General features: G+C 37.7%; 1 protein-coding gene across 6 annotated transcripts in view; it reads right to left on the reverse strand.

Annotated features, from left to right (window-relative positions):
- Window positions 1–1,690: 1,690 nt before the first annotated feature.
- Window positions 1,691–22,969, reverse strand: part of CB1H4orf33 (chromosome B1 C4orf33 homolog) — a 131,860-nt gene continuing 110,581 nt past the window's right edge. For 4 of the 6 annotated variants that reach the window (XM_030313077.1, XM_030313076.1, XM_030313078.1 and 1 more), the window contains 2 exons: window positions 3,749–3,816; window positions 1,691–1,954 (listed from right to left, as the gene is read on the reverse strand). In XM_030313077.1, the coding sequence (XP_030168937.1) occupies window positions 1,922–1,954; window positions 3,749–3,816 (101 nt within the window). In that variant the 3' untranslated portion in view covers window positions 1,691–1,921. The remainder of the gene's footprint in view (window positions 1,955–3,748; window positions 3,817–22,969) is intronic. The other 2 variants (XR_003968350.1, XM_030313079.1) reach the window with 2 other exon arrangements.

Here is a 22,969-nt window from a genome sequence, read left to right on the forward strand (position 1 = left end):
CATTTGTAGTCTTAAACATTAAGAAAGAAACAGGCTATTAAAAGTTAAAACCCTACATGCATTTAGCTACGTTTTAAAAAAAAAATCCCAGGAATATTGTAATGAGGTCTAGGTTTGGGAGCAAGCATTGTGCAAGTTAATGTAAGTAATGAACCTTTCATGTGAAATGATGTAGTGTCACAACTCATTTGCATCCCACTTAAAGTGTAATTAAGTTTCTCTGACAGCATGGCTTATGGCTGAAAGAACAGACCTGGCTGTTAAATTAATCCAGAGTCCCTCAGTTAATAACACTCAGCAAAGAAAACTTTACATACTCTTTCATTTAAAGTTCCCAAACTCCCATTTACAGAAGTATATGACAAGGCAGTCATACAGGGAAACCTCTGCCTGAAATTGATGGCCTTTCACCAGACAGATTTAATCATCAAAATACCTGAAAACTAGACTTTGATGAATCAGAACATAAGAATATGCTGTTTTCATTCCAGCTAGGATGGCTGGTAGTCTAGAGGGAATGATTTCACATTTAAATTTCACTGCACCACATAGTTATAGTATGTGTTCAAACTTCCATCCAAAGTGTTGGTAATTTTAAGATTTATAGCAGAACTGGCTTACTATAAGTGCTCAGAAATAATGGAATTTATTTTTCTTATTCATTCTTTCAGGACTTGACTGTTTAATATAAGTGTCCAAGTGAAGTTGTTATCCAATAAATTCTTTTAAGGTTTTTGTGTGTTAGTTTGCCACTTGTCATTGCTTATTTATTTTGTTAAGAATATTTAGTTTTTCAATCCCCAGAACGATTATGATGTTGCCACAAGATTAGAAGTACACTGTGTTATTTAGGACACATTTTAACTAAAGAAGGATTCAATTTATAAATAATCTAAACTGTTTACAGAGAGGCAGACAAGAGAACAAATTTTTCAGAATCAGATTGCATTTCTTTCTAGGGCACTATAAGAATCTTTGCCCAATAATTATGCATGGCTACTGTTTAGTGCTATTATCTTGTTTTTCTTTCTGGCCTCCCCAATTCAAAGGCTGATGTCAAAAGAAATACTCTATCTTTAAATTAATAGCCTCAAAACTCAACTATTATTGCCACCATAAATAAACTGGCTCCTCAGAAAGTCAGTTAAAGTTTTGGCAGCTGAAGAAAGAAGTCTAGATATATCTTTAACATACATGATATTCCTGAATCCTACAAGTGCCCAATAACATAATCATATAATACCTATTGGACTTACTCCAGTTCCCTAAACCAGTATTGTTCAAGGTCTTTCAGGTTAAGTGAGCATTTATTCTGACAGACAACCTGCATACCATCCCTACCAAGAAAATTGCCATATTTAGGATTTAGATAATATGTTAAAGTGTAATATTGAGTACAAGTTATAATATTCACCTCCATGCATTTGCACAGTACTGACATGTCCCTAGGGCAAAATTTGCAGCAGCTCATTTTTCTACATCAGGTCTCAGCACTATGCAACGTATCACTGGCATTTTCACAGAAACAGTGCATTTTTTTTTCTTCTTTTCCAAAGATCTATTTCAGGGAACAGAAAACTTGCCAGGAAGCCTGAGTTGATAGGGAAGAAGCACCCCAACAATGATTTTCTCTTGCCATTCATTAAAAACAATCATATAGTAAAACATAAAGAGTAAAAGTCATGTTCAATTAAATGATTTATTTTGGGCATATTGTTGGAACATTTACAGTGGTACCAGACAAAGATTTTTACTTCAGCTATCCAACTGAGGCCAAAAAGGTGAGTTCTATTTGTGAGGTGGTTTTCTTTATGAGTGATTACCTGTGTTGTCAGAGGGATCACAGCAAAGATCCCTCCACACAGCTCTTGAGTCTGGATGCTCCCAGTTGTCTCCCATAATCCACTTCAAATTGAAAGCTTTAAAATACACAAGGCAATGACTTCAGGTCACACTGAAATAAAAAAATCAACTTTTAAGTATTGAATACACAACTGTGTTTCTATTTATTCATTAAAACCAATGAAATTTTAAAAGAAAATCATATTATGTATGTGTCTGGAAATTGTGCATTAATATGTTATTTTTAAATTATATTTATATAAACATTATGTATTATATACTTTTTTTATATACATATGCAATTTTTCTTGTGCACAAGTATACAGACCTTGCTAAAATATTCACTGAAGAGTGAGAAACCAGGGGTGCCTGGGTGGTTCAGTCTGTTAAGTGTCCAACTCTTAATTTCAGTTCAGGTCATAATCTCACAGGTTTGTGAGATCAAGGCCCTTATCAGGTTCTATGCTAACAGTGCAGAGCCTGTTTGGGATCTCTGCCCATCCCCAGCATGTGCACACAGTCTCTTCTCTCTCTCTCAAAATAAATAAATAAACTTTTTGAAAAAAGAGTGAGAAACCATTCTATGCTAATGTTTTCTATATACATATATATATATATATATATATATATATATACATGGCATGTTTTTCTTAATTCAAATCACATCTAAGAGTTTGTATGAGCAGGTTGTTGAATTCACATTTAAAACATGTCCAGATGGTCCAAATCTAAGGTTCACCATGTAAAAATAAAGATAATCTGTCATGTCCTATTGATAATTTCTATGAGTCTGTGATTATTACAAAATACACAGACTCAATTCACACAGAGTACTGTATATTAATTACTTTCATTCATACAAAAGTCTTATTAGTTTTATGTATATTTTATCAAAGCACACAAGCTTCTACTACCAGCAGCAATGTTACTACTACTATTCTTAAAAGCAAACAGAAATCATGAAGTCCTGTATAGCGCCTAGCACAGCCCAAAGGAAATTGATCCAAATTGACTAATGTATACATTCATTTCCGATTAGATGGAAGTTGATCCAAATAATACAGCTGTTAAAAAATATATATAAAATATTTATATATTATATATAATGTTTATATATTTTTATATATTTATTATATATAATATTAAATAATATATAATATTGTTAATATTAAATAATATATATTCTACAATAATAAAATTTATTATATATAATATTTATATATTATTTATATATTTATTAAAATATTTATATATATTTATATAAAATATATAAAAAGTAATTCAAACAAATATACTGAAAATAATTCAACTGTGCTGTATATAAAGAATACAAAAATAATATGTATATATAATGTATATATACTTACATGTTTATAATTTTATATGTACAATTTTTTTTAATTTTAGGCACAGTGAAAAAAATTTTGAGTGCTTAAAGTATCTTCCAAAAAAATGTACAGTATCTGAAATGAGCAGGTATCAAACCAAAAAATTCAAATATTCATAAAATGTAACATAAGAAATACTTGTAAAATATAAACCATATTTGGATTTTTGGAGTTATGAAAAGTTGAGAAAATAATGTAAATATACAAGAAAGGTTATATGGTAGATTTTATTCTACATTTTAAAAAGTTTAAATAATTTACAATCTTCCCTTGGTATTTTTCACTGCCTTTTAGCTCACACAGTATAAACAGAAAATATTTTAGAATACATTTGGTTAAAATCTCACTTATTTATGAATAGAGCCTCTTATTCTCATTATCAGAAATACGATGCAGATCTTTCTTGGATATTATAAAAACTCAAGGAGTTGTTGTTAAAGTTCTTATCTCCCTCTCACAACCCATTATAGCTAAAAGACAAAAGGAAACATGTAATCAAATTATTGTTGCCTACTCACCTTGTCAGACCTCAGTTTCTTCATAGAGTATTGAATAAAGGGCTTCATAAGTTCGTCCAATCCCCAATCTATGAATTGTATATGAATTCATTATATCAGTGCCAGGTGGCAAATATTCCCAAAGAGGAATGAAGAAATGTAATTCCCATTCTACTGATTCCAGGTAATGTTGACTTAAATGTAAGCTCAGCAATTTTTTTCATAAATTAAGAGGAAATAATCAAAATGTTATAATTTTGAGGTTGGCAAATTTAATGTGTAAACAAATAGAACCACAGTTTAAACTAAACAAAAACTATATATAACTGCTTTATAGGCAAGTTGTCACTCATGGTCCCTAGGTTGAAAACCCATTAATAATGCTATTGAGTATTTATCCCATTCATAGTTTTATTATTTATAAAGTTAAAAGTATTTATGGTCTGCTATAAAACACATAAAATGTCAGATTCAACTTGTGCAAATGGCTACTTTTTAAAAGGCATATTGACACTGCTGAGCTAAGCATTGGTTCTTTTTTTTTTTTTTTAATTTTTTTTTTCAACGTTTATTTATTTTTGGGACAGAGAGAGACAGAGTATGAATGGGGGAGGGGCAGAGAGAGAGGGAGACACAGAACCGGAAACAGGCTCCAGGCTCGGAGACACAGAACCGGAAACAGGCTCCAGGCTCTGAGCCATCAGCCCAGAGCCCGACGCGGGGCTCTAACTCACAGACCGCGAGATCGTGACCTGGCTGAAGTCGGACGCTTAACCGACTGCGCCACCCAGGCGCCCCTAAGCATTGGTTCTTAAGGCTTAAAGCTCTAAGGAAAGCAACTAAAGCAGCTGTTTTCTCATTAGCCCAAACTTTATTATAGTTGTTAATGTCTATGCTGATCCCTGACAGACAAACCTAGACTCTAGAGACCTGTTAAGCAGCCACCTTAGCCCCAGGAAACTTGCCCCTACCTGCTTGGGCTAATCATTTTATTCTTTCTCATGATTTCGAAGCTGATCATATTTATTATATTGGTCTTTTTCACTCAATCAACAACAATTATTTTACTATTTTATCATTTTGGTATATTTTGGTAAATTTTTTGCTGATATCAACTTCTACCCTTTTAAACTGCTTATCTTCTTATTAGTGCTTATTAACTATAATCTTTAAACAGGGATAAGGCATAAAAGGGATAGGTTTTGGAAACCATCCATATGCCAAACAGAGAATATTGCATTCCTTTTTTATTCAGATTGTCTCCCCATAGACTTTCTTACCCTGTTCCCAAAGCAGATCCTGTCAACCCTAATGAAGAATCTAATATTAACTGAAGTCAACCAGAATCATTGACAATCCCATTCTAAGAATTACCCATTTGGAAAACTGTGGTGATCGAAAGCCAAATTACCTTCTCTGCTCTTCCAACTGCAGTCCCTCAGAGATCAAGACAACTTAATTGTAAAGAACTGTTCAGGAAACTGCTGTAACAATGTTATACACAGAACATTGACAACTTCGATGAAAAGACCCATAAACTACAATCTATGGTCTCTGATAAACAAAATCCATTGAATATAGTCATTTCCCCTAGCCATCTATTCTGCATCTAGAGAGGAAAGTATGTAAGGAATTTTATCCAGGGAAGCTCAGAGCTCACTCTGGTGTAACTCTATAAAACTTCTAAAAGTTGTCTCCCTTTTAGAATTTTTTAATAGAACTTTTTAAGTAAAGAATCTATTATCAGATAATTTGAATCCTGTAAACTATCCTGCTGCCAGAAGAAACTTGTGTAACCTGCTTGACCTCCTTCAAAATAGGAATTCATAAAAGTTCTTCATCATGGCTAGAATTGGTTTTGGGGGGGGCTATAATTTATTTGTTTTAAGATGATAAGTGTATCATAAGAGCCAAGCATTCATTGTTTATGATGTTATTTTTCCAAAAATAGTTTTTATAAAAAATATTTTTATAAAGATCTGACACTATCAAGTTCTAACAAGTTAGGATCTAAATGTTAACACCATTATTCCTCTCCTCATTTCACTTGCTTCTGTAACAAGAAACTTACCTTAATTCTTAACTTTATCAAGATCTGCACTGTCATTCAACAAGAATTTATCAAGTGTTGCCACATGGTATACACTTTTCAAACTGGGCAAAAGTAGTCAACAAAATAAAGTCCTTGTCCTCATGTATCTCATATCCTAATGGATCTTATATTCTAGCTATATTCATAGAAGAGGTTCTTGAGTATCAGCAAACACCTAAGGCAAGCACCTTAGATTCCTTTTCTCATTCACCAAGAGAGGAACCGGATGCCATTTTTGATTTGCTAAAAGCACTGCAGAAAAAAATGATTAATGTTCAGAACGCAGACGATAGTAAATTATCATCCAGCTGAATAACCTTTTCATTCATCTTCTTCTATTTCCTTCTGCCTTAGAAGAATATAATTTTAAGAGGTCAAAGATGATGTCTACCTTGTACACTAGCATGCCCCCATTGTCTAGCACATTTAACATATGTTGACTGACTAATGAGCAACTGGTGAAATAATGAATGAATAAACGAGTATCACTGAAGTACCTATTCATAGGCAACCCTATAACTGTGGTTGATTAACACCCTTAGTTGTTCACAGTATCATCCGTCTTACTTCTCAAAGTGACTCTGTCAAGTGACCTTCCTGTCATATTAGGCAGCAGGCAAAATCCTAAGAAAAATTGTAAATGTACTAGTCACAGATTGAGATTGCTATTTCTGTGCTCCTCACCCCATCCCTTCCTCTAAATTCTTTATATTTTTCTCTGAGTGGTGAGGCAAAAGAAGCCATATAGAAGCTATAGGAGGGAACCAATGTGTCATTTATATATTATCACAGGGGGGAGCTCCCTTGTTTCCCAAAGCTGTAGCATCTTCAGCCTGCTGTCTAACCTCTCAAACCCTACTCCAGTTTCTCCTACTAAATTGCACAATTTTTTTCAATTAAATATTAAAAATGGTCCAGTAGCCACATTAAAATCAGGCCCCCAAAATATTCCAGGCCAAAGTCTTCCAAGGTTATGGTGAGTAATTCTATAATTTCAAGTAAGTGCTTATTTAAGTACAGTTGCTTTTTTTGAAAAAAGCTTCAGCTCTAACCAAGGCATTCCAGCACAGTTTCCTTTTAGGGAGGTTGGATTTTCATGCTAGCAAAAAAATAAGTCAGACTCTTCAATATTCCGCTGAAAAACCATTCTGGTCATCAGTTTGTCTGATTAAGATTACAATAGTCTTCTATCAATCAATCATACATAATAGAAGGCATCATCATAGTGTGCTTGCTTTTGCTTCCCACTGTGAATTTTTAGCCACATACCTCTTGTTAGAAACCCAACTAAGATACTTTACATTCAAAAGAAATTGATTAAAGTGGTCATTTCAAAATTTTTTCTTTCTTTCTTTCTTTCTTTCTTTCTTTCTTTCTTTCTTTCTCTTTTTAATTTAAGAGTTGGGGGTAGGGGGAGGGAAGGCAGAGACAGAGGGAGAGAGAGAATCCCAGGAAGGCTATGCACTGTCAGCACAAAGCCCAACACAGGACTTGATTCCACAAAATATGAGATCATGACCTGAGCCTAAATCAAGAGTCAGGTGCTTAATCAACTAAGCCACACAGGCGCCCCTCAAAATGTTTTCTAATTGTAAACTTATCCAAGCTACTTAGAAAAACACATTCCTAGTGATAGAGGGAAGATGGTGGCAAACTAGGAGGACCATAGGCTTACCTAGTCTCACAAATACAACTAGATAACTTTCATATAACCTTAGATACCCCAAAAGTCCATCTGAACACTGGCAGAACAAACTCCATAACTAAAGGGTAGAGAACCTTGAAGAAGGTAGGAAGTGCAGAAACACAGCTTGGAAAAGAAATGGATCAAGGCTGCAGCAGAGGGGAGGGAGCTGTGGTCATGGAGAAGAGCCAGAAACAGACTAGCACACAGGGGAGTGCATGGAGAAAATGAATCCTCATAGCAATTGACTTGGAAAGTGAGGGGCCCAAATTTCATGAGTTCTTGCAACCAGTAAGACTTAAAGCCTGGAGTTTTAAATGTCAGCATGCTTGGCTCTGGAAGAACCCAGGGGACATTGGAGATGCTCTTGGAGAGAAGGCAGGGCACACAGCCCATGGATATACAACTTGTAAACAGCTATCTGAAGACAGCCTGGGGTACAGAGTGGGGAGGTTAGTTGCTCATCTCAGAGCATGTCTCAGAGAAGCAGTTTGCACAGAGAAACCCCTCGGGGAACAAAGGAACTAGAAGGCACAATTTCTCTCCCCTACCCCTCAATATAAGCAGGGCCACCTGTGGGAACCAGCAGAGGGCCGACACTCACTACCTAAATTGCTTATACCAAGCCCTGCCCCTCTGTGCTCCAGTATAACTGCCCTTCACAGTCACACTTGCCTCAGTCTCAGCATGGTGGACCCCCTTCTCCAGAAGGCTGGCTCAAACCCTATGAACATTGCATCTCCTGACCCATGAGTTTTGTGAGGACTCAGTTCCAGTGGCAGTAGTGACAGGTCTCATTCCAAAAGCAGACCAGAATGCCACACTCAGGCAAGATATTAAACACTGCCCAAAACAGGCAAAGAGAGCCTCTGCATATGACTGGTCAAAAGGATAAAGCAGCCAGGACACAAAAGCAAAGCACACACAGCACACATTGGAGACACTCCCAGAAGTGTCAGGCCCTGAGGAATAGGGGACACTACAATACAAGGCATTGCAGGACCTCTTATTCACAAAGCCATTACGCTCAAGAACAGGAGAGGTAGGTGACTTTCCTAACACAGAGAAACAGTTAGAAAGACTTAGACAGAATGAGAATACAGAAGAATTTGTCCCAAATTAAAGAATAGGACAAAGCTACACGTGGATTTCTGAGCAATACAGATATAAATAACATGCCTGATGGAGAATTTAAAGCAATAGTGATAAGGATACTCACTGGACTTGAGAAGAGTGGAGGACATTAGTGAGACCATTAGCACAAAGACAAGAAATAACATAGCAGAGAGATAAAGTGTTCGATGACATACTGAGAAACACACTTGATGGAATGAACAGCAGGCTGGAAGAAGAAGAGGAACAAATTAATGACACAGAAGCAAAGTAATGGAAAGTAATCAAGCTGAACAAAAGAGAGAAAAAAATTATGCAAAATGAGAATAGATTTAGAGAACTCAGTGACTCTATCAAATGTAAAACATTCATATTATAGGAGTCTCAGAAAAAGGAGAGAAAAGGGGGGCAGAGAACTTATTTGAAGAAGTAATAGCTAACCATTCACTAATCTGGAGAAGGAAACAGATATCCAGATCCAAGAAGCACAGAGAACCCCCAACAAAATCAACAAAAGTAGATCTACATCAAGACATATTATAATGAAAATAGCAAAAGATAGTGATAAAGAAAAAATATTAAAAGAAGCAAGACCAAAGAAGAGATTTATGTCCAAAGGAACTCCATAAGGCTATCAGTGGATTTCTCAGCAGAAACTTTCCAAGCCAGAAAGTAGTGGCATGATATATACAAAATGCTGAATTGGAAAAACCTGCAGCCAAGGATACTCTATCCAGCAAAGCTATCATTCAGAATATAAGGGGAGATAGTTTCCCAGAAAAACAAAAACTAAAGGAGTTCATGAACACTAAACCAGCCCTGCAAGAAGTTTTAAAGTGGATTCTTTGAGTGGAAAGGAAAGACCAAAAGTGACAGAATGAAGGTAGGAAACACACAAGCAGTAAAAATGAATATTTCTGTAAAAAGTCAGTCAAGGAACTCACAAAATGAAATGATGCAAAATATGACACCATATACATAAAACATGAGGAGGAGAGGAGTAAAGAATGGGTTCAAACTTAAACGACTTAGTATAGACTGCTATATGCAGAAGATGTTGTATACAAACCTAATGGTAACCATATATTAAAAACCACTAATAAATATACAAAGAATAAAGAGAAAAAAATCCAAATTTATCACTAAAGAAAACCAGAAAGCAATGAAAGTGAAAGAGAAGAAAGGATCAGAGAAAATCTTCAGAAACCACAAAACAAATAATAAAATGGCAATAAATACATAGCTATCAATAATAACATTAAATATAAGTGGACTAAATGCTCCAATCAAAAGACATAAGGTGACAGGATGAAAAAAAAAGGCAAAACAAAACTCATGTATATGTTGCCTATCAGAGACTCATTTTAGAACTAAAGACATCTGTAGATTGAAAGCAAGGGGATAAAGGAACTTCTATTGTGCAAATTAGTGTCAAAAGAAAGCCAGAGCAATACTTATATAAGACAAAACAGACATTAATTCAAAGACTGTGGAGCACCTGGGTGGCTCAGTTGGTTAAGTGTCTGACTTTGGCTCAGGTCATGATCTCATGGTTCATGAGTTTGAGCCCCACATCAGGCTCTGTGCTGACAGCTCAGAGCCTGGAGTCTGCTTCAGATTCTGTGTCTTCCTCTCTCTCTGCTCCTCACCAACTTGCTCTCTCTCTCTCTCTCTCTCTCTCTCTCAAAAATAAATAAACATTAAAAAAAACAAAGACTGTAATAAGAGACAAACAAGGACACTATTTTTAATAATAAAGGGGACAATACAACAAAGAGATACAACAATTGTAATATTATTATACACAAACATGTAACATATTATATACCTAACATGAGAGCACCCAAATACACAGAACAGTTAGTAACAAATATAAAGGAACTAATCAATAATACAATAATAGTAGGGGACTAATTAACATCCATTTACATCAATGGACATATCATCTAAACAGAAAATCAACAAGGAAACAATGGCTTTGAAAGACACACTAGACCAGATGGATTTAACAAATATATTTAGAACATTCCATCTTAAAACAGCAGCATATACATTCCATCCTAGAAGAGCATAATACACGTTATTTTCAAGTGCATATGGAACATTTTCACAGAACGAGAACAAAAATCTTAAAATTTGTATGGAACCACAAGAGACCCCAAATAGCCAAAGCAATCTTGCTGATAGCATGGAGCATGCTTAGGATTCTCTCTCTCCTCTCTGCCCCTCCCCTGCTTACATGCATGCTCTCTTTCTTTCTCTCAAAATAAATAAATATACTTTAAAAAATAAATCTTGGGAAATGTAAATCAAAACTACAATGAGGGGTACCTGGGTGGCTCCACTGGTTAAGTGCCTGACTCTTGATTTTGGCTCAGGTCATGATCTCACAGGTCATGAATTCAAGCCCTGCATCAGGCTCTGCACTGAGTGTGAAGCTTGCTTGGGATTCTCTCTTTGCCCCTCCCCCTTCTCAAAAATAAATGAATAACCATTAAAAAAAACTACAATGAGATATCACCTCACACCTGTCAGAATGGCTAAAATCAACACAAGAAATAATAGATATTGGCGGGGCACCTGGGTGGCGCAGTCGGTTAAGCATCCGACTTCAGCCAGGTCACGATCTCGCGGTCCGGGAGTTCGAGCCCCGCGTCAGGCTCTGGGCTGATGGCTCAGAGCCTGGAGCCTGTTTCCGATTCTGTGTCTCCCTCTCTCTCTGCCCCTCCCCCGTTCATGCTCATTCTCTCTGTCCCAAAAATAAATAAACGTTGAAAAAAAAATTAAAAAAAAAATAGATATTGGCAAGAATGTGGAGAAAAGGAATCCTCTCACACTGTTGATGGGAATGCAAACTGATGCAGCCACTCTGAAAAACAGTATGGAAGTTCCTCAAATATTTAAAAATAGAGCTACCCTGTAATCCAGGAATCACATTACTGGGTACTCACCTAAAGAATATAAAAACACTAACTCAAAGGGATACATGCACCCCTATGTTTATTACAGCATAATTTACAATAGCCAAATTATGGAAAGAGCCCAAATGTCCATTGACCAAATGAATGGATAAAGAAGTGGTACACACACACACACACACACACACACACACACATACACAAAATATGGAATATTACTTTGCCATAAAAAATGAAATCTTCTGGGGCGCCTGGGTGGCGCAGTCGGTTAAGCGTCCCACTTCAGCCAGGTCACGATCTCGCGGTCCGGGAGTTCGAGCCCCGCGTCAGGCTCTAGGCTGATGGCTCAGAGCCTGGAGCCTGTTTCCGATTCTGTGTCTCCCTCTCTCTCTGCCCCTCCCCCGTTCATGCTCTGTCTCTCTCTGTCCCAAAAATAAATAAACGTTGAAAAAAAAAATTTAAAAAAAATGAAATCTTCCAATTTGCAGTGACATGGATGGAGCTACAGAATATAACACTAAGTGAAATAAGTCAGTCAGAGAAAGATAAATACCATATGATTTCACTCGTATGTGGAATTTAAGAAACAAAACAATAAGCCAAATGGAAAAAGGAAAAAGAAACAAACCAAGAAACAAATTCTTAACTACAGAGAACAAACTGATGGTTACCAGAGGGAAGGTGGGTGGGGAACTAAGGAGTGCACTGTCATGAGGAGCACCAGCTGATTAAAATAAAAACTAGGGGCCCCTGGGTGGCTCAGTCGGTTAAGCATCTGATTTCAGCTCAGGTCATGATCTTGCAGTCTATGAGTTCAAGCCCCACATTGGGCTCTGTGCTGTCAGTTCAGAGCCTGGAGCCTTCTTTGGATTCTGTCTCCCTCTCTCTCCGCCCGCCCCCCACTCATGCTCTGTCTCTCAAAATATGAATGAACATTAAAAAAATTGTTTAAATAAAAACTAAAACAAAACAAAACAAAATCCCTAGTCTCCATTCAAGATTCCTGAATCTGAATATTAAGGGAAGATCCAGTGTCTACAGTAGTGCCTTGCACATTAGTAGCTACATGCCAAGGATCAGTTAAATGAGTAAATGTATGAGTTATTGACTCCCATACTGAATGCTTCATTTCCTGAAGACAGAAGGTTAGTTCATTTTGTGGGACAGAATAATTAGGATTTTGCCCACCTGTATTTTTTGCTAGTCTAGATTTTCCCCGGAATGTGAGCTCCTTGAAAGAAGGTTTGACTGTGCTATTCATGTATTTAACTCCAGCCACAAGAACAATACCATATATATACATGGTAAGTGCCCACAAATATTTATTGAGTAAATGAATCAGTCTATAAACCTCATATTTATCAAGTCCCATACATAATGCCAAGAGTGTTTAATCAGAGTAGAACTTATAATATTGAATACAGATACATCCGAGCCAGAAAAGTTGAAGTTGACATTGATGACTTCAATCTATTTTAATAGCCCATTTTCATTCTTCAAACAACAATGTTTACAAGGAAGGATTGTAATGGCTATCATTTAGAGATCAAATTCTTCTTATTTAAACCTGCATGATAATGTCCTATAGAATTATATACCTACTGTATGCCTAATGCTAAAAACGTGAAATGTATTTGTTTGTCAACATTATGGCAGATTTTATAGATGGCACAAATATTTCAATGAACTTCTAACCCAAAGAACCATCCTAGGAGAAAACATACTCCTTCAGATAAAAGGATTTTTTCCTTCCTTTCAGAGAAAAGGAGATTTCCTTATTTTGTAGACTCCCAGTATAGTTTATATTTTGGTGTTGTTCATTTTTTTTTAAATTTTGCTTCTCCTTTGTTTTTTTTTTCCAAATAAGAGATACTTAAAATAGATATAAAGAAAACACATACTAAAAAAAATCATACAAAACTTGTAAGAAATCCAATGTTAACTAAATTAACAAAACATTTAAAAAAGTAATAAATGACATTGGAGTGAAAGCTTCAGGAGAGGAGAGGTGACATATTATTTGACTCTGTATCCTCTGGCCCTAACACAGAGCCAGGCCCATAAAAGGTACTCAGTGAAACTTTGATTAACAAATGAAAGAATAAATGAATGAATTCATTTCTGCCTAATAAATATACTTAAAAAACGAATTTTGTTTCATTAATCAAACCCATTTTTTAACAAACCACTTTCAGTAGCAATTTGCTTGATACTCAAGTACACATACCTTTTTCTACCTATGAAAACAAAACTGTGCTCCAATTTTCAGTGTTGATTATGCTAGATACTACAGTATGACAGAGCCAAACCATTTCAAGAATTCAGCAAAACACTTCACTCTATTTGACACTTAAATAGACAACAGTATTAAATCCATCACCTTCGTTCTGTTACCTCCACTACTGGGATTTTAATCCAGTTGGCATCCACCTAACACTCAATATACCCACAGTTCTCAATTTTGATTTTTCCCCTTCCATGAAATGGAAAATCAAATGGTAAAGTTAACAGAAGTGTAAAAAACACAGTACCAAATGTATTTTAATGGCAGTGTGAGTGTCGTTTAGGATAGCTGCTCTCTGAATAAATAGATTTGGGGCCTAACAATTAGAGAAAAAGGCATGGCATGTCCATCGCTTAGACCTGAAGACCTGTTGGCTGATCACTGTCCAGTTATGATTACTGGTCTCAGCTGCAGTTTCCCTATAGCTCAAAAAACTGTCTGGCTGATTTTGTATGCAGAGGTTCCTAGATCGATTTCGTCCTGGAATAGATTCCTCACAAACAAGGATAATCCTTTATTTGAGGTATAGTCACTTGAATTCCTCTCTGTATTCTTCACTGTCAGGCTTTGCAATTTTTATTTATTCTTAGTAGAATGCACTTACTATTGTAGTTATGGCACTTTTCACTCTAAGTACTTCTTTTCAGAGTCTTCAAGAAAGAAAGGTCTTTAGCTAGAAATGTCTCATGCTTGTTGACAGTCCAGAAATGATTTATTTTACAAAGGAATAGAGGTGAAAGGAGTAGAAAGATAATTTATTCTACCATCTTTGAGAACGTGATTATCAGTTAATCACAAGTTTACTGTTAAATGAAATGTGATGGCTTTCAACATTTAATTTTTATTGCTTTTATCTTTGTTAAGAAGTAACACTAAAATATTTCAAAATTTCCTGAATAGAGGAAACCTAGGGTGAAAATATTGTCCGTGGCTAAAGTAATTTTAATTTATTCTCTTCCACATTAATGTGGTAAAATGGATTACTATAACACTAGACAATGAAAAACATGATGTAATCTTATGTATATATTTACAAATACATTTACAATATATTTATTCATACATGGGTCTATATATAAACCAATATTTACTTATTCTGTAGGTGTCCCTTCCAATGTTTTTAAACATTAGCTTCTTCCACACATGAAAGAGTCCATGATAATCAGAATTGTCACTCTCTAAAACCTCCACTTAATATTTTCACTATTAAATCCATTGCTTTCCAAACCTTTTTCCCCATAAGAATTACTGCATATAGGGGCACCTGGGTGGCTCAGTAGGTTAAGCATCAGACCTGGGCTCAGGTCATGATCTCACAGCTAGTGTGTTCAAGCCCTGCTTCAGGCTCTGTGCTGACAGCTCAGAGCCTGGAGCCTGCTTCCGACTCTCTCTCTCTCTCTCTCTCTCTCTCTCTCTCTCTGTTCCTTCCTTGTTTGCTCTCTGTCTCTTTCTCTCAAAAATAAATAAACATTGAGAAAAAAATTTTTAAAGAATTACTGTATATATACGTAGGACTAAATTATAAAATGGTGGGGCACCTGGGTGGCTCAGTCGGTTGAGTGTCCAGCTCTTGATTTCAGCTCAGGTCATGATCCCAGGGTCATGGGACTGAGCCTTGTGTTCAACTCTGTGCTAAGTGTCAAGCCTGCTTAAGATTCTCTGTCTCAAATACAGCATCCTTCTTGATTAAAACCCTCAAGAAAGTAGGGATAAAAGGATCATAACTCAACATCATAAAGGCCATATATGAAAGACCCAATGTTAATATCATCCTCAACGGGGAAAAACTGAGAGCTTTCCCCCTAAGGTCAGGAACGAGACAGGTATATCCACTCTCGCCACTGTTATTCAACATAGTATTGGAAATCTTAGCCTCTGCAATCAGACAACACAAAGAAATAAAAGGCATCCAAATCAGCCAGGAGGAGGTTAAACTTTCACTCTTAACAGATGACATGATACTCTATATGGAAAACCCAAAAGATTCCACCAAAAAACTGCTAGAACTGATTCATGAATTCAGCAAAGTTGCAGGATATAAAATCAATGCACAGAAATCGGTTGCATTCCTATACACCAACAAAGAAGCAACAGAAGAGAAATCAAGGGATCGAACCCATTTACAGTTGCTAAAAAACCATAAAATACCTGGGAATAAACCTAACTAAAGAGGTAAAAGATCTACACACTGAGAAGTATAGAAAGAAAGAAAGAAATTGAAGAAGACACAAAAAAATGGAAAAAGATTCCATATTCCTGGATAGGAAGAACAAATACTGTTAAAATGTTGATAATACCCAAAGCAATCTACACATTCAATGCGATCCCTATCAAAGTAACACCAGCATTCTTCACAAAGCTAGAACAAACAATCCTAAGATTTGTATGGAACCAGAAGAGACCCCGAATAGCCAAAGCGATCTTGAAAAAGAAAACCAAAGTAGGAGGCATCACAATCCCAGACTTCAAGCTATACTACAAAGCTGTAATCATCAAGACAGTATGGTACTGGCACAAGAACAGACACTCAGATCAATGGCACAGAATAGAGAACCCAGAAATGGACCCACAAACGTATGGCCAACTAATCTTTGACAAAGCAGGAAAGAATATCCAATGGAATGAAGACACTCTCTTCAGCAAGTGGTGCTGGGAAAACTGGAGAGTGACATGCAGAAGAATGAACCTGGACCACTTTCTTACACCATACACAAAAATAAACTCAAAGTGGATGTAAGACCTCAATGTAAGAGAGGAAGCCATCAAAATCTTCGAGGAGAAAGCAGGCAAAAACTTCTTTGATCTTGGCCGCAGCAAGTTCTTACTCAACATGTCTCTGGAGGCAAGGGAAACAAAAGCAAAAATGAACTACTGGGACCTCATCAAAATAAAAAGTTTCTGCACAGCAAAGGAAACAATCAGCAAAACTAAAAGGCAACCAACAGAATGGGAGAAGATATTTGCAAATGACATTTCAAATAAAGGGTTAGTATCCAAAATCTATAGAGAACTTATCAAACTCAACACCCCAAAAACAAATAATCCAGTGAAGAAATGGGCAAAAGACATGAATAGACACTTCTCCAAAGAAGACATCCAGATGACCAACCGACACATGAAAAAATGCTCAACATCACTCATCATCAGGGAAATACAAATCAAAACCACATTTAGATCCCACTTTATACCTGTCAGAATGGCTAACATTAACAACTCAGGCAACAACAGATGTTGGCGAGGATGAGGAGAAAGAGGACCTCTTTTGCGTTGTTGGTGGGATGCAAGCTGGTGCAGCCACTCTGGAAAACGGTATGGACGTTCCTCAAAAAACAAAAATAAAACTACCCTATGATCCAGCAATTGCACTACTAGGTATTTATCCAAGGGACAGGTATGGTGTTTCGAAGAGGCACATGTACCCTAATGTCTATAGCAGCATTATCAATGATAGTCAAAGTATGGAAAGAGCCCAAATGTCCATCGATGGATGAATGGATAAAGAAGATGTGGTATATATATACACAATAGAGTATTACTCAGCAGTCAAAAAGAATGAAATCTTGCCATTTGCAACTATGTGGATGGAACTGGAGGGTATTATGCTAAGCAAAACTAGTCAGAGAAAGACAAATATCATATGACTTCACTCATGTGAGGACTTTAAGACACAGAACAGATGAACATCAGGGAAGGAAAAATAATATAAAAACAGGGAGGGGGACAAAACATAAGAGACTCTTAAATATGGAGAACAAACAGAGGGTTACTGGAGGGGTTGTGGGAAGGGGGATGGGCTAAATGGGTAAGGGGAATTAAGGAATCTACTCCTGAAATCATTGTTGCACTACATGCTAACCAATTTGGATATAAATTAAAAAAATAAAATTAAAAAATTAAAAAAATAAAATAAAAGATTCTCACTGTCTCTGTCCCTCTCTCTCTCTCCCTCTGTCTCTCTCCCCTGTTTGCACACTCTCTCTCTCTAAAATAAAAAAATAAATTACAGAATGGTTATTGAAACAATTATTTAACAGCATTTCAAGATGTATCAAACTCACTATGGAATGCTCTGATTTTGCTCCATAAAATAAAATATTTAGACTAATTTCTTTAGAGAATAGCAAAATTCAAGACAATCAACGGATTGCCTCTTGTCTCTTTGTTCTAATAAAGGAAATTCTTCAAAGTAAATTAGTGCTAATTACTTACAAGTTCATCCAGGGAGAAGTAAGAAAGAATAGTGACTGCATTTGTTTAAAAGACTATTATTTTAGGGCACCTGGGTGGCTCAGTCAGTTGAGCATCCACTTCAGCTCAGGTCATGATCTCGCAGTTGATGAGTTCGAGCCTCGAATCAGGCTCTGTGCTGACAGCTCAGAGCCTGGAGCCTGCTTTGGAGTCTGTGTCTCCCTTTCTCTCTGCCCCTCCCCCACTCATGGTCTGTCTCTCTTTGTCTCAAAAATAAAGATAAAGAGAGGCGCAGGAAGATGGCGGCGTAGGAGGACGCTGGGCTCACCGCGCGTCCTGCTGATCATTTAGATTCCACCTACACCTGCCTAAATAACCCAGAAAACCGCCAGAGGATTAGCAGAATGGAGTCACCGGACCCAAGTGCAGACGAGAGGCCCACGGAAGAGGGTAGGAAGGGCGGCGAGGCGGTGCGCGCTCCACGGACTGGCGGGAGGGAGCCGGGGCGGAGGGGCGGCTCGCCAGCCAAGCAGAGCCCTCGAGTCCGGCTTGCAAAAGCGGAGGGGCCTGACGGACTGTGTTCCGAAAGCAAGCGCGACTTAGCATCTGGGAGGTCATAAGTTAACAGCTCTGCTCGGAAAGCGGGAAGGCTGGAGGACAAAGGGAGGGTGAGCTGTGGAGCCCCCGGACGACAGAGCTCAGTTTGGCGGGGAACAAAGGCGCTCGCCAGCGCCATCTCCCCCGCCCATCCCCCAGCCAAAATCCCAAAGGGAACCGGTTCCGGCCAGGGAAATTGCTCGCTCCGCGCAAACACCCAACTCTGTGCTTCTGCGGAGCCAAACCTCCGGCAGCGGATCTGACTCCCTCCGGCTGCCACAGGGCCCCTCCTGAAGTGGATCACCTAAGGAGAAGCGAGCTAAGCCTGCCCCCCCTCCCGCCGTGCACCTTGCCTTCCCACCCCAGCTAATACGCCAGATCCCCAGCATCACAAGCCTGGCAGTGTGCAAGTAGCCCGGACGGGCCACGCCACCCCACAGTGAATCCCACCCCTAGGAGAGGGGAAGAGAAGGCACACACCAGTCTGACTGTGGCCCCAGCGGTGGGCTGGGGGCAGACATCAGGTCGGACGGCGGCCCCGCCCACCAACTCCAGTTATACACCACAGCACAGGAAAAGTGCCCTGCAGGTCCTCACCACACCAGGGACTATCCAAAATGACCAAGCGGAAGAATTCCCCTCAGAAGAATCTCCAGGAAATAACAACAGCTAATGAGCTGATCAAAAAGGATTTAAATAATATAACAGAAAGTGAATTTAGAATAATAGTCATAAAATTAATCGCTGGGCTGGAAAACAGTATACAGGACAGCAGAGAATCTCTTGCTACAGAGATCAAGGGACTAAGGAACAGTCACGAGGAGCTGAAAAACGCTTTAAAGGAAATGCAAAACAAAATGCAAACCACCACGGCTCGGATGGAAGAGGCAGAGGAGAGAATAGGTGAACTAGAAGATAAAGTTATGGAAAAAGAGGAAGCTGAGAAAAAGAGAGATAAAAAAATCCAGGAGTATGAGGGGAAAATTAGAGAACTAAGTGATACACTAAAAAGAAATAATATACGCATAATTGGTATCCCAGAGGAGGAAGAGAGAGGGAAAGGTGCTGAAGGGGTACTTGAAGAAATAATAGCTGAGAACTTCCCTGAACTGGGGAAGGAAAAAGGCATTGAAATCCAAGAGGCACAGAGAACTCCCTTCAGACGTAACTTGAATCGATCTTCTGCACGACATATCATAGTGAAACTGGCAAAATACAAGGATAAAGAGAAAATTCTGAAAGCAGCAAGGGGTAAACGTGCCCTCACATATAAAGGGAGACCTATAAGACTCGTGACTGATCTCTCTTTGAAACTTGGCAGGCCAGAAAGAATTGGCACGAGATTTTCAGGGTGCTAGACAGCAAAAATATGCAGCCGAGAATCCTTTATCCAGCAAGTCTGTCATTTAGAATAGAAGGAGAGATAAAGGTCTTCCCAAACAAACAAAAACTGAAGGAATTTGTCACCACTAAACCAGCCCTACAAGAGATCCTAAGGGGGACCCTGTGAGACAAAGTACCAGAGACATCACTACAAGCATAAAACATACAGACATCACAATGACTCTAAACCCATATCTTTCTATAATAACACTGAATGTAAACGGATTAAATGCGCCAACCAAAAGACATAGGGTATCAGAATGGATAAAAAAACAAGACCCATCTATTTGCTGTCTACAAGAGACTCATTTTAGACCTGAGGACACCTTTAGATTGAGAGTGAGGGGATGGAGAACTATTTATCATGCTACTGGAAGCCAAAAGAAAGCTGGAGTAGCCATACTTATATCAGACAAACTAGACTTTAAATTAAAGGCTGTAACAAGAGATGAAGAAGGACATTATATAATAGTTACAGGGTCTATCCATCAGGAAGAGCTAACAATTATAAATGTCTATGCGCCGAATACCGGAGCCCCCAAGTATATAAAACAATTACTCATAAACAGAAGCAACCTTATTGATAAGAATGTGGTAATTGCAGGGGACTTTAACACCCCACTTACAGAAATGGATAGATCATCTAGACACACAGTCAATAAAGAAACAAGGGCCCTGAATGAGACATTGGATCAGATGGACTTGACAGATATATTTAGAACTCTGCATCCCAAAGCAACAGAATATACTTTCTTCTCGAGTGCACATGGAACATTCTCCAAGATAGATCATATACTGGGTCACAAAACAGCCCTTCATAAGTTTACAAGAATTGAAATTATACCATGCATACTTTCAGACCACAATGCTATGAAGCTTGAAATCAACCACAGGAAAAAGTCTGGAAAACCTCCAAAAGCGTGGAGGTTAAAGAACACCCTACTAACGAATGAGTGGGTCAACCAGGCAATTAGAGAAGAAATCAAAAAATATATGGAAACAAACGAAAATGAAAATACAACAATCCAAACGCTTTGGGACGCAGCGAAGGCAGTCCTGAGAGGAAAATACATTGCAATCCAGGCCTATCTCAAGAAACAAGAAAAATCCCAAATACAAAATCTAACAGCACACCTAAAGGAAATAGAAGCAGAACAGCAAAGGCAGCCTAAACCCAGCAGAAGAAGAGAAATAAGAAAGATCAGAGCAGAAATAAACAATATAGAATCTAAAAAAACTGTAGAGCAGATCAACGAAACCAAGAGTTGTTTTTTTGAAAAAATAAACAAAATTGATTAACCTCTAGCCAGGCTTCTCAAAAAGAAAAGGGAGATGACCCAAATAGATAAAATCATGAATGAAAATGGAATTATTACAACCAATCCCTCAGAGATACAAACAATTATCAGGGAATACTATGAAAAATTATATGCCAACAAATTGGACAACCTGGAAGAAATGGACACATTCCTGAACACCCACACTCTTCCAAAACTCAATCAGGAGGAAATAGAAAGCTTGAACAGACCCATAACCAGCGAAGAAATTGAATCGGTTATCAAAAATCTCCCAACAAATAAGAGTCCAGGACCAGATGGCTTCCCAGGGGAGTTCTACCAGACATTTAAAGCAGAGATAATACCTATCCTTCTCAAGCTATTCCAAGAAATAGAAAGGGAAGGAAAACTTCCAGACTCATTCTATGAAGCCAGTATTACTTTGATTCCCAAACCAGACAGAGACCCAGTAAAAAAAGAGAACTACAGGCCAATATCCCTGATGAATATGGATGCAAAAATTCTCAATAAGATACTAGCAAATCGAATTCAACAGCATATAAAAAGAATTATTCACCATGATCAAGTGGGATTCATTCCTGGGATGCAGGGCTGGTTCAACATTCGCAAATCAATCAACGTGATACATCACATTAACAAAAAAAAAGAGAAGAACCATATGATCCTGTCAATCGATGCAGAAAAGGCCTTTGACAAAATCCAGCACCCTTTCTTAATAAAAACCCTTGAGAAAGTCGGGATAGAAGGAACATACTTAAAGATCATAAAAGCCATTTATGAAAAGCCCACAGCTAACATCATCCTCAACGGGGAAAAACTGAGAGCTTTTTCCCTGAGATCAGGAACACGACAGGGATGCCCACTCTCACCGCTGTTGTTTAACATAGTGCTGGAAGTTCTAGCATCAGCAATCAGACAACAAAAGGAAATCAAAGGCATCAAAATTGGCAAAGATGAAGTCAAGCTTTCGCTTTTTGCAGATGACATGATATTATACATGGAAAATCCGATAGACTCCACCAAAAGTCTGCTAGAACTGATACATGAATTCAGCAAAGTTGCAGGATACAAAACCAATGTACAGAAATCAGTTGCATTCTTATACACTAACAATGAAGCAACAGAAAGACAAATAAAGAAAATGATCCCATTCACAATTGCACCAAGAAGCATAAAATACCTAGGAATAAATCTAACCAAAGATGTAAAGGATCTGTATGCTGAAAACTATAGAAAGCTTATGAAGGTAATTGAAGAAGACTTAAAGAAATGGAAAGACATTCCCTGCTCATGGATTGGAAAAATAAATATTGTCAAAATGTCAATACTACCTAAAGCTATCTACACATTCAATGCAATCCCAATCAAAATTGCACCAGCATTCTTCTCAAAACTAGAACAAGCAATCCTAAAATTCATATGGAACCACAAAAGGCCCCGAATAGCCAAAGGAATTTTGAAGAAGAAGACCAAAGCAGGAGGCATCACAATCCCAGACTTTAGCCTCTACTACAAAGCTGTAATCATCAAGACAGCATGGTATTGGCACAAAAACAGACACACAGACCAATGGAATAGAATAGAAACCCCAGAACTAGACCCACAAACGTATGGCCAACTCATCTTTGACAAAGCAGGAAAGAACATCCAATGGAAAAAAGACAGCCTCTTTAACAAATGGTGCT

This window comes from Lynx canadensis, chromosome B1, assembly GCF_007474595.2.
Source record: "Lynx canadensis isolate LIC74 chromosome B1, mLynCan4.pri.v2, whole genome shotgun sequence".
Taxonomy (NCBI): Eukaryota; Metazoa; Chordata; class Mammalia; order Carnivora; family Felidae; genus Lynx; species Lynx canadensis.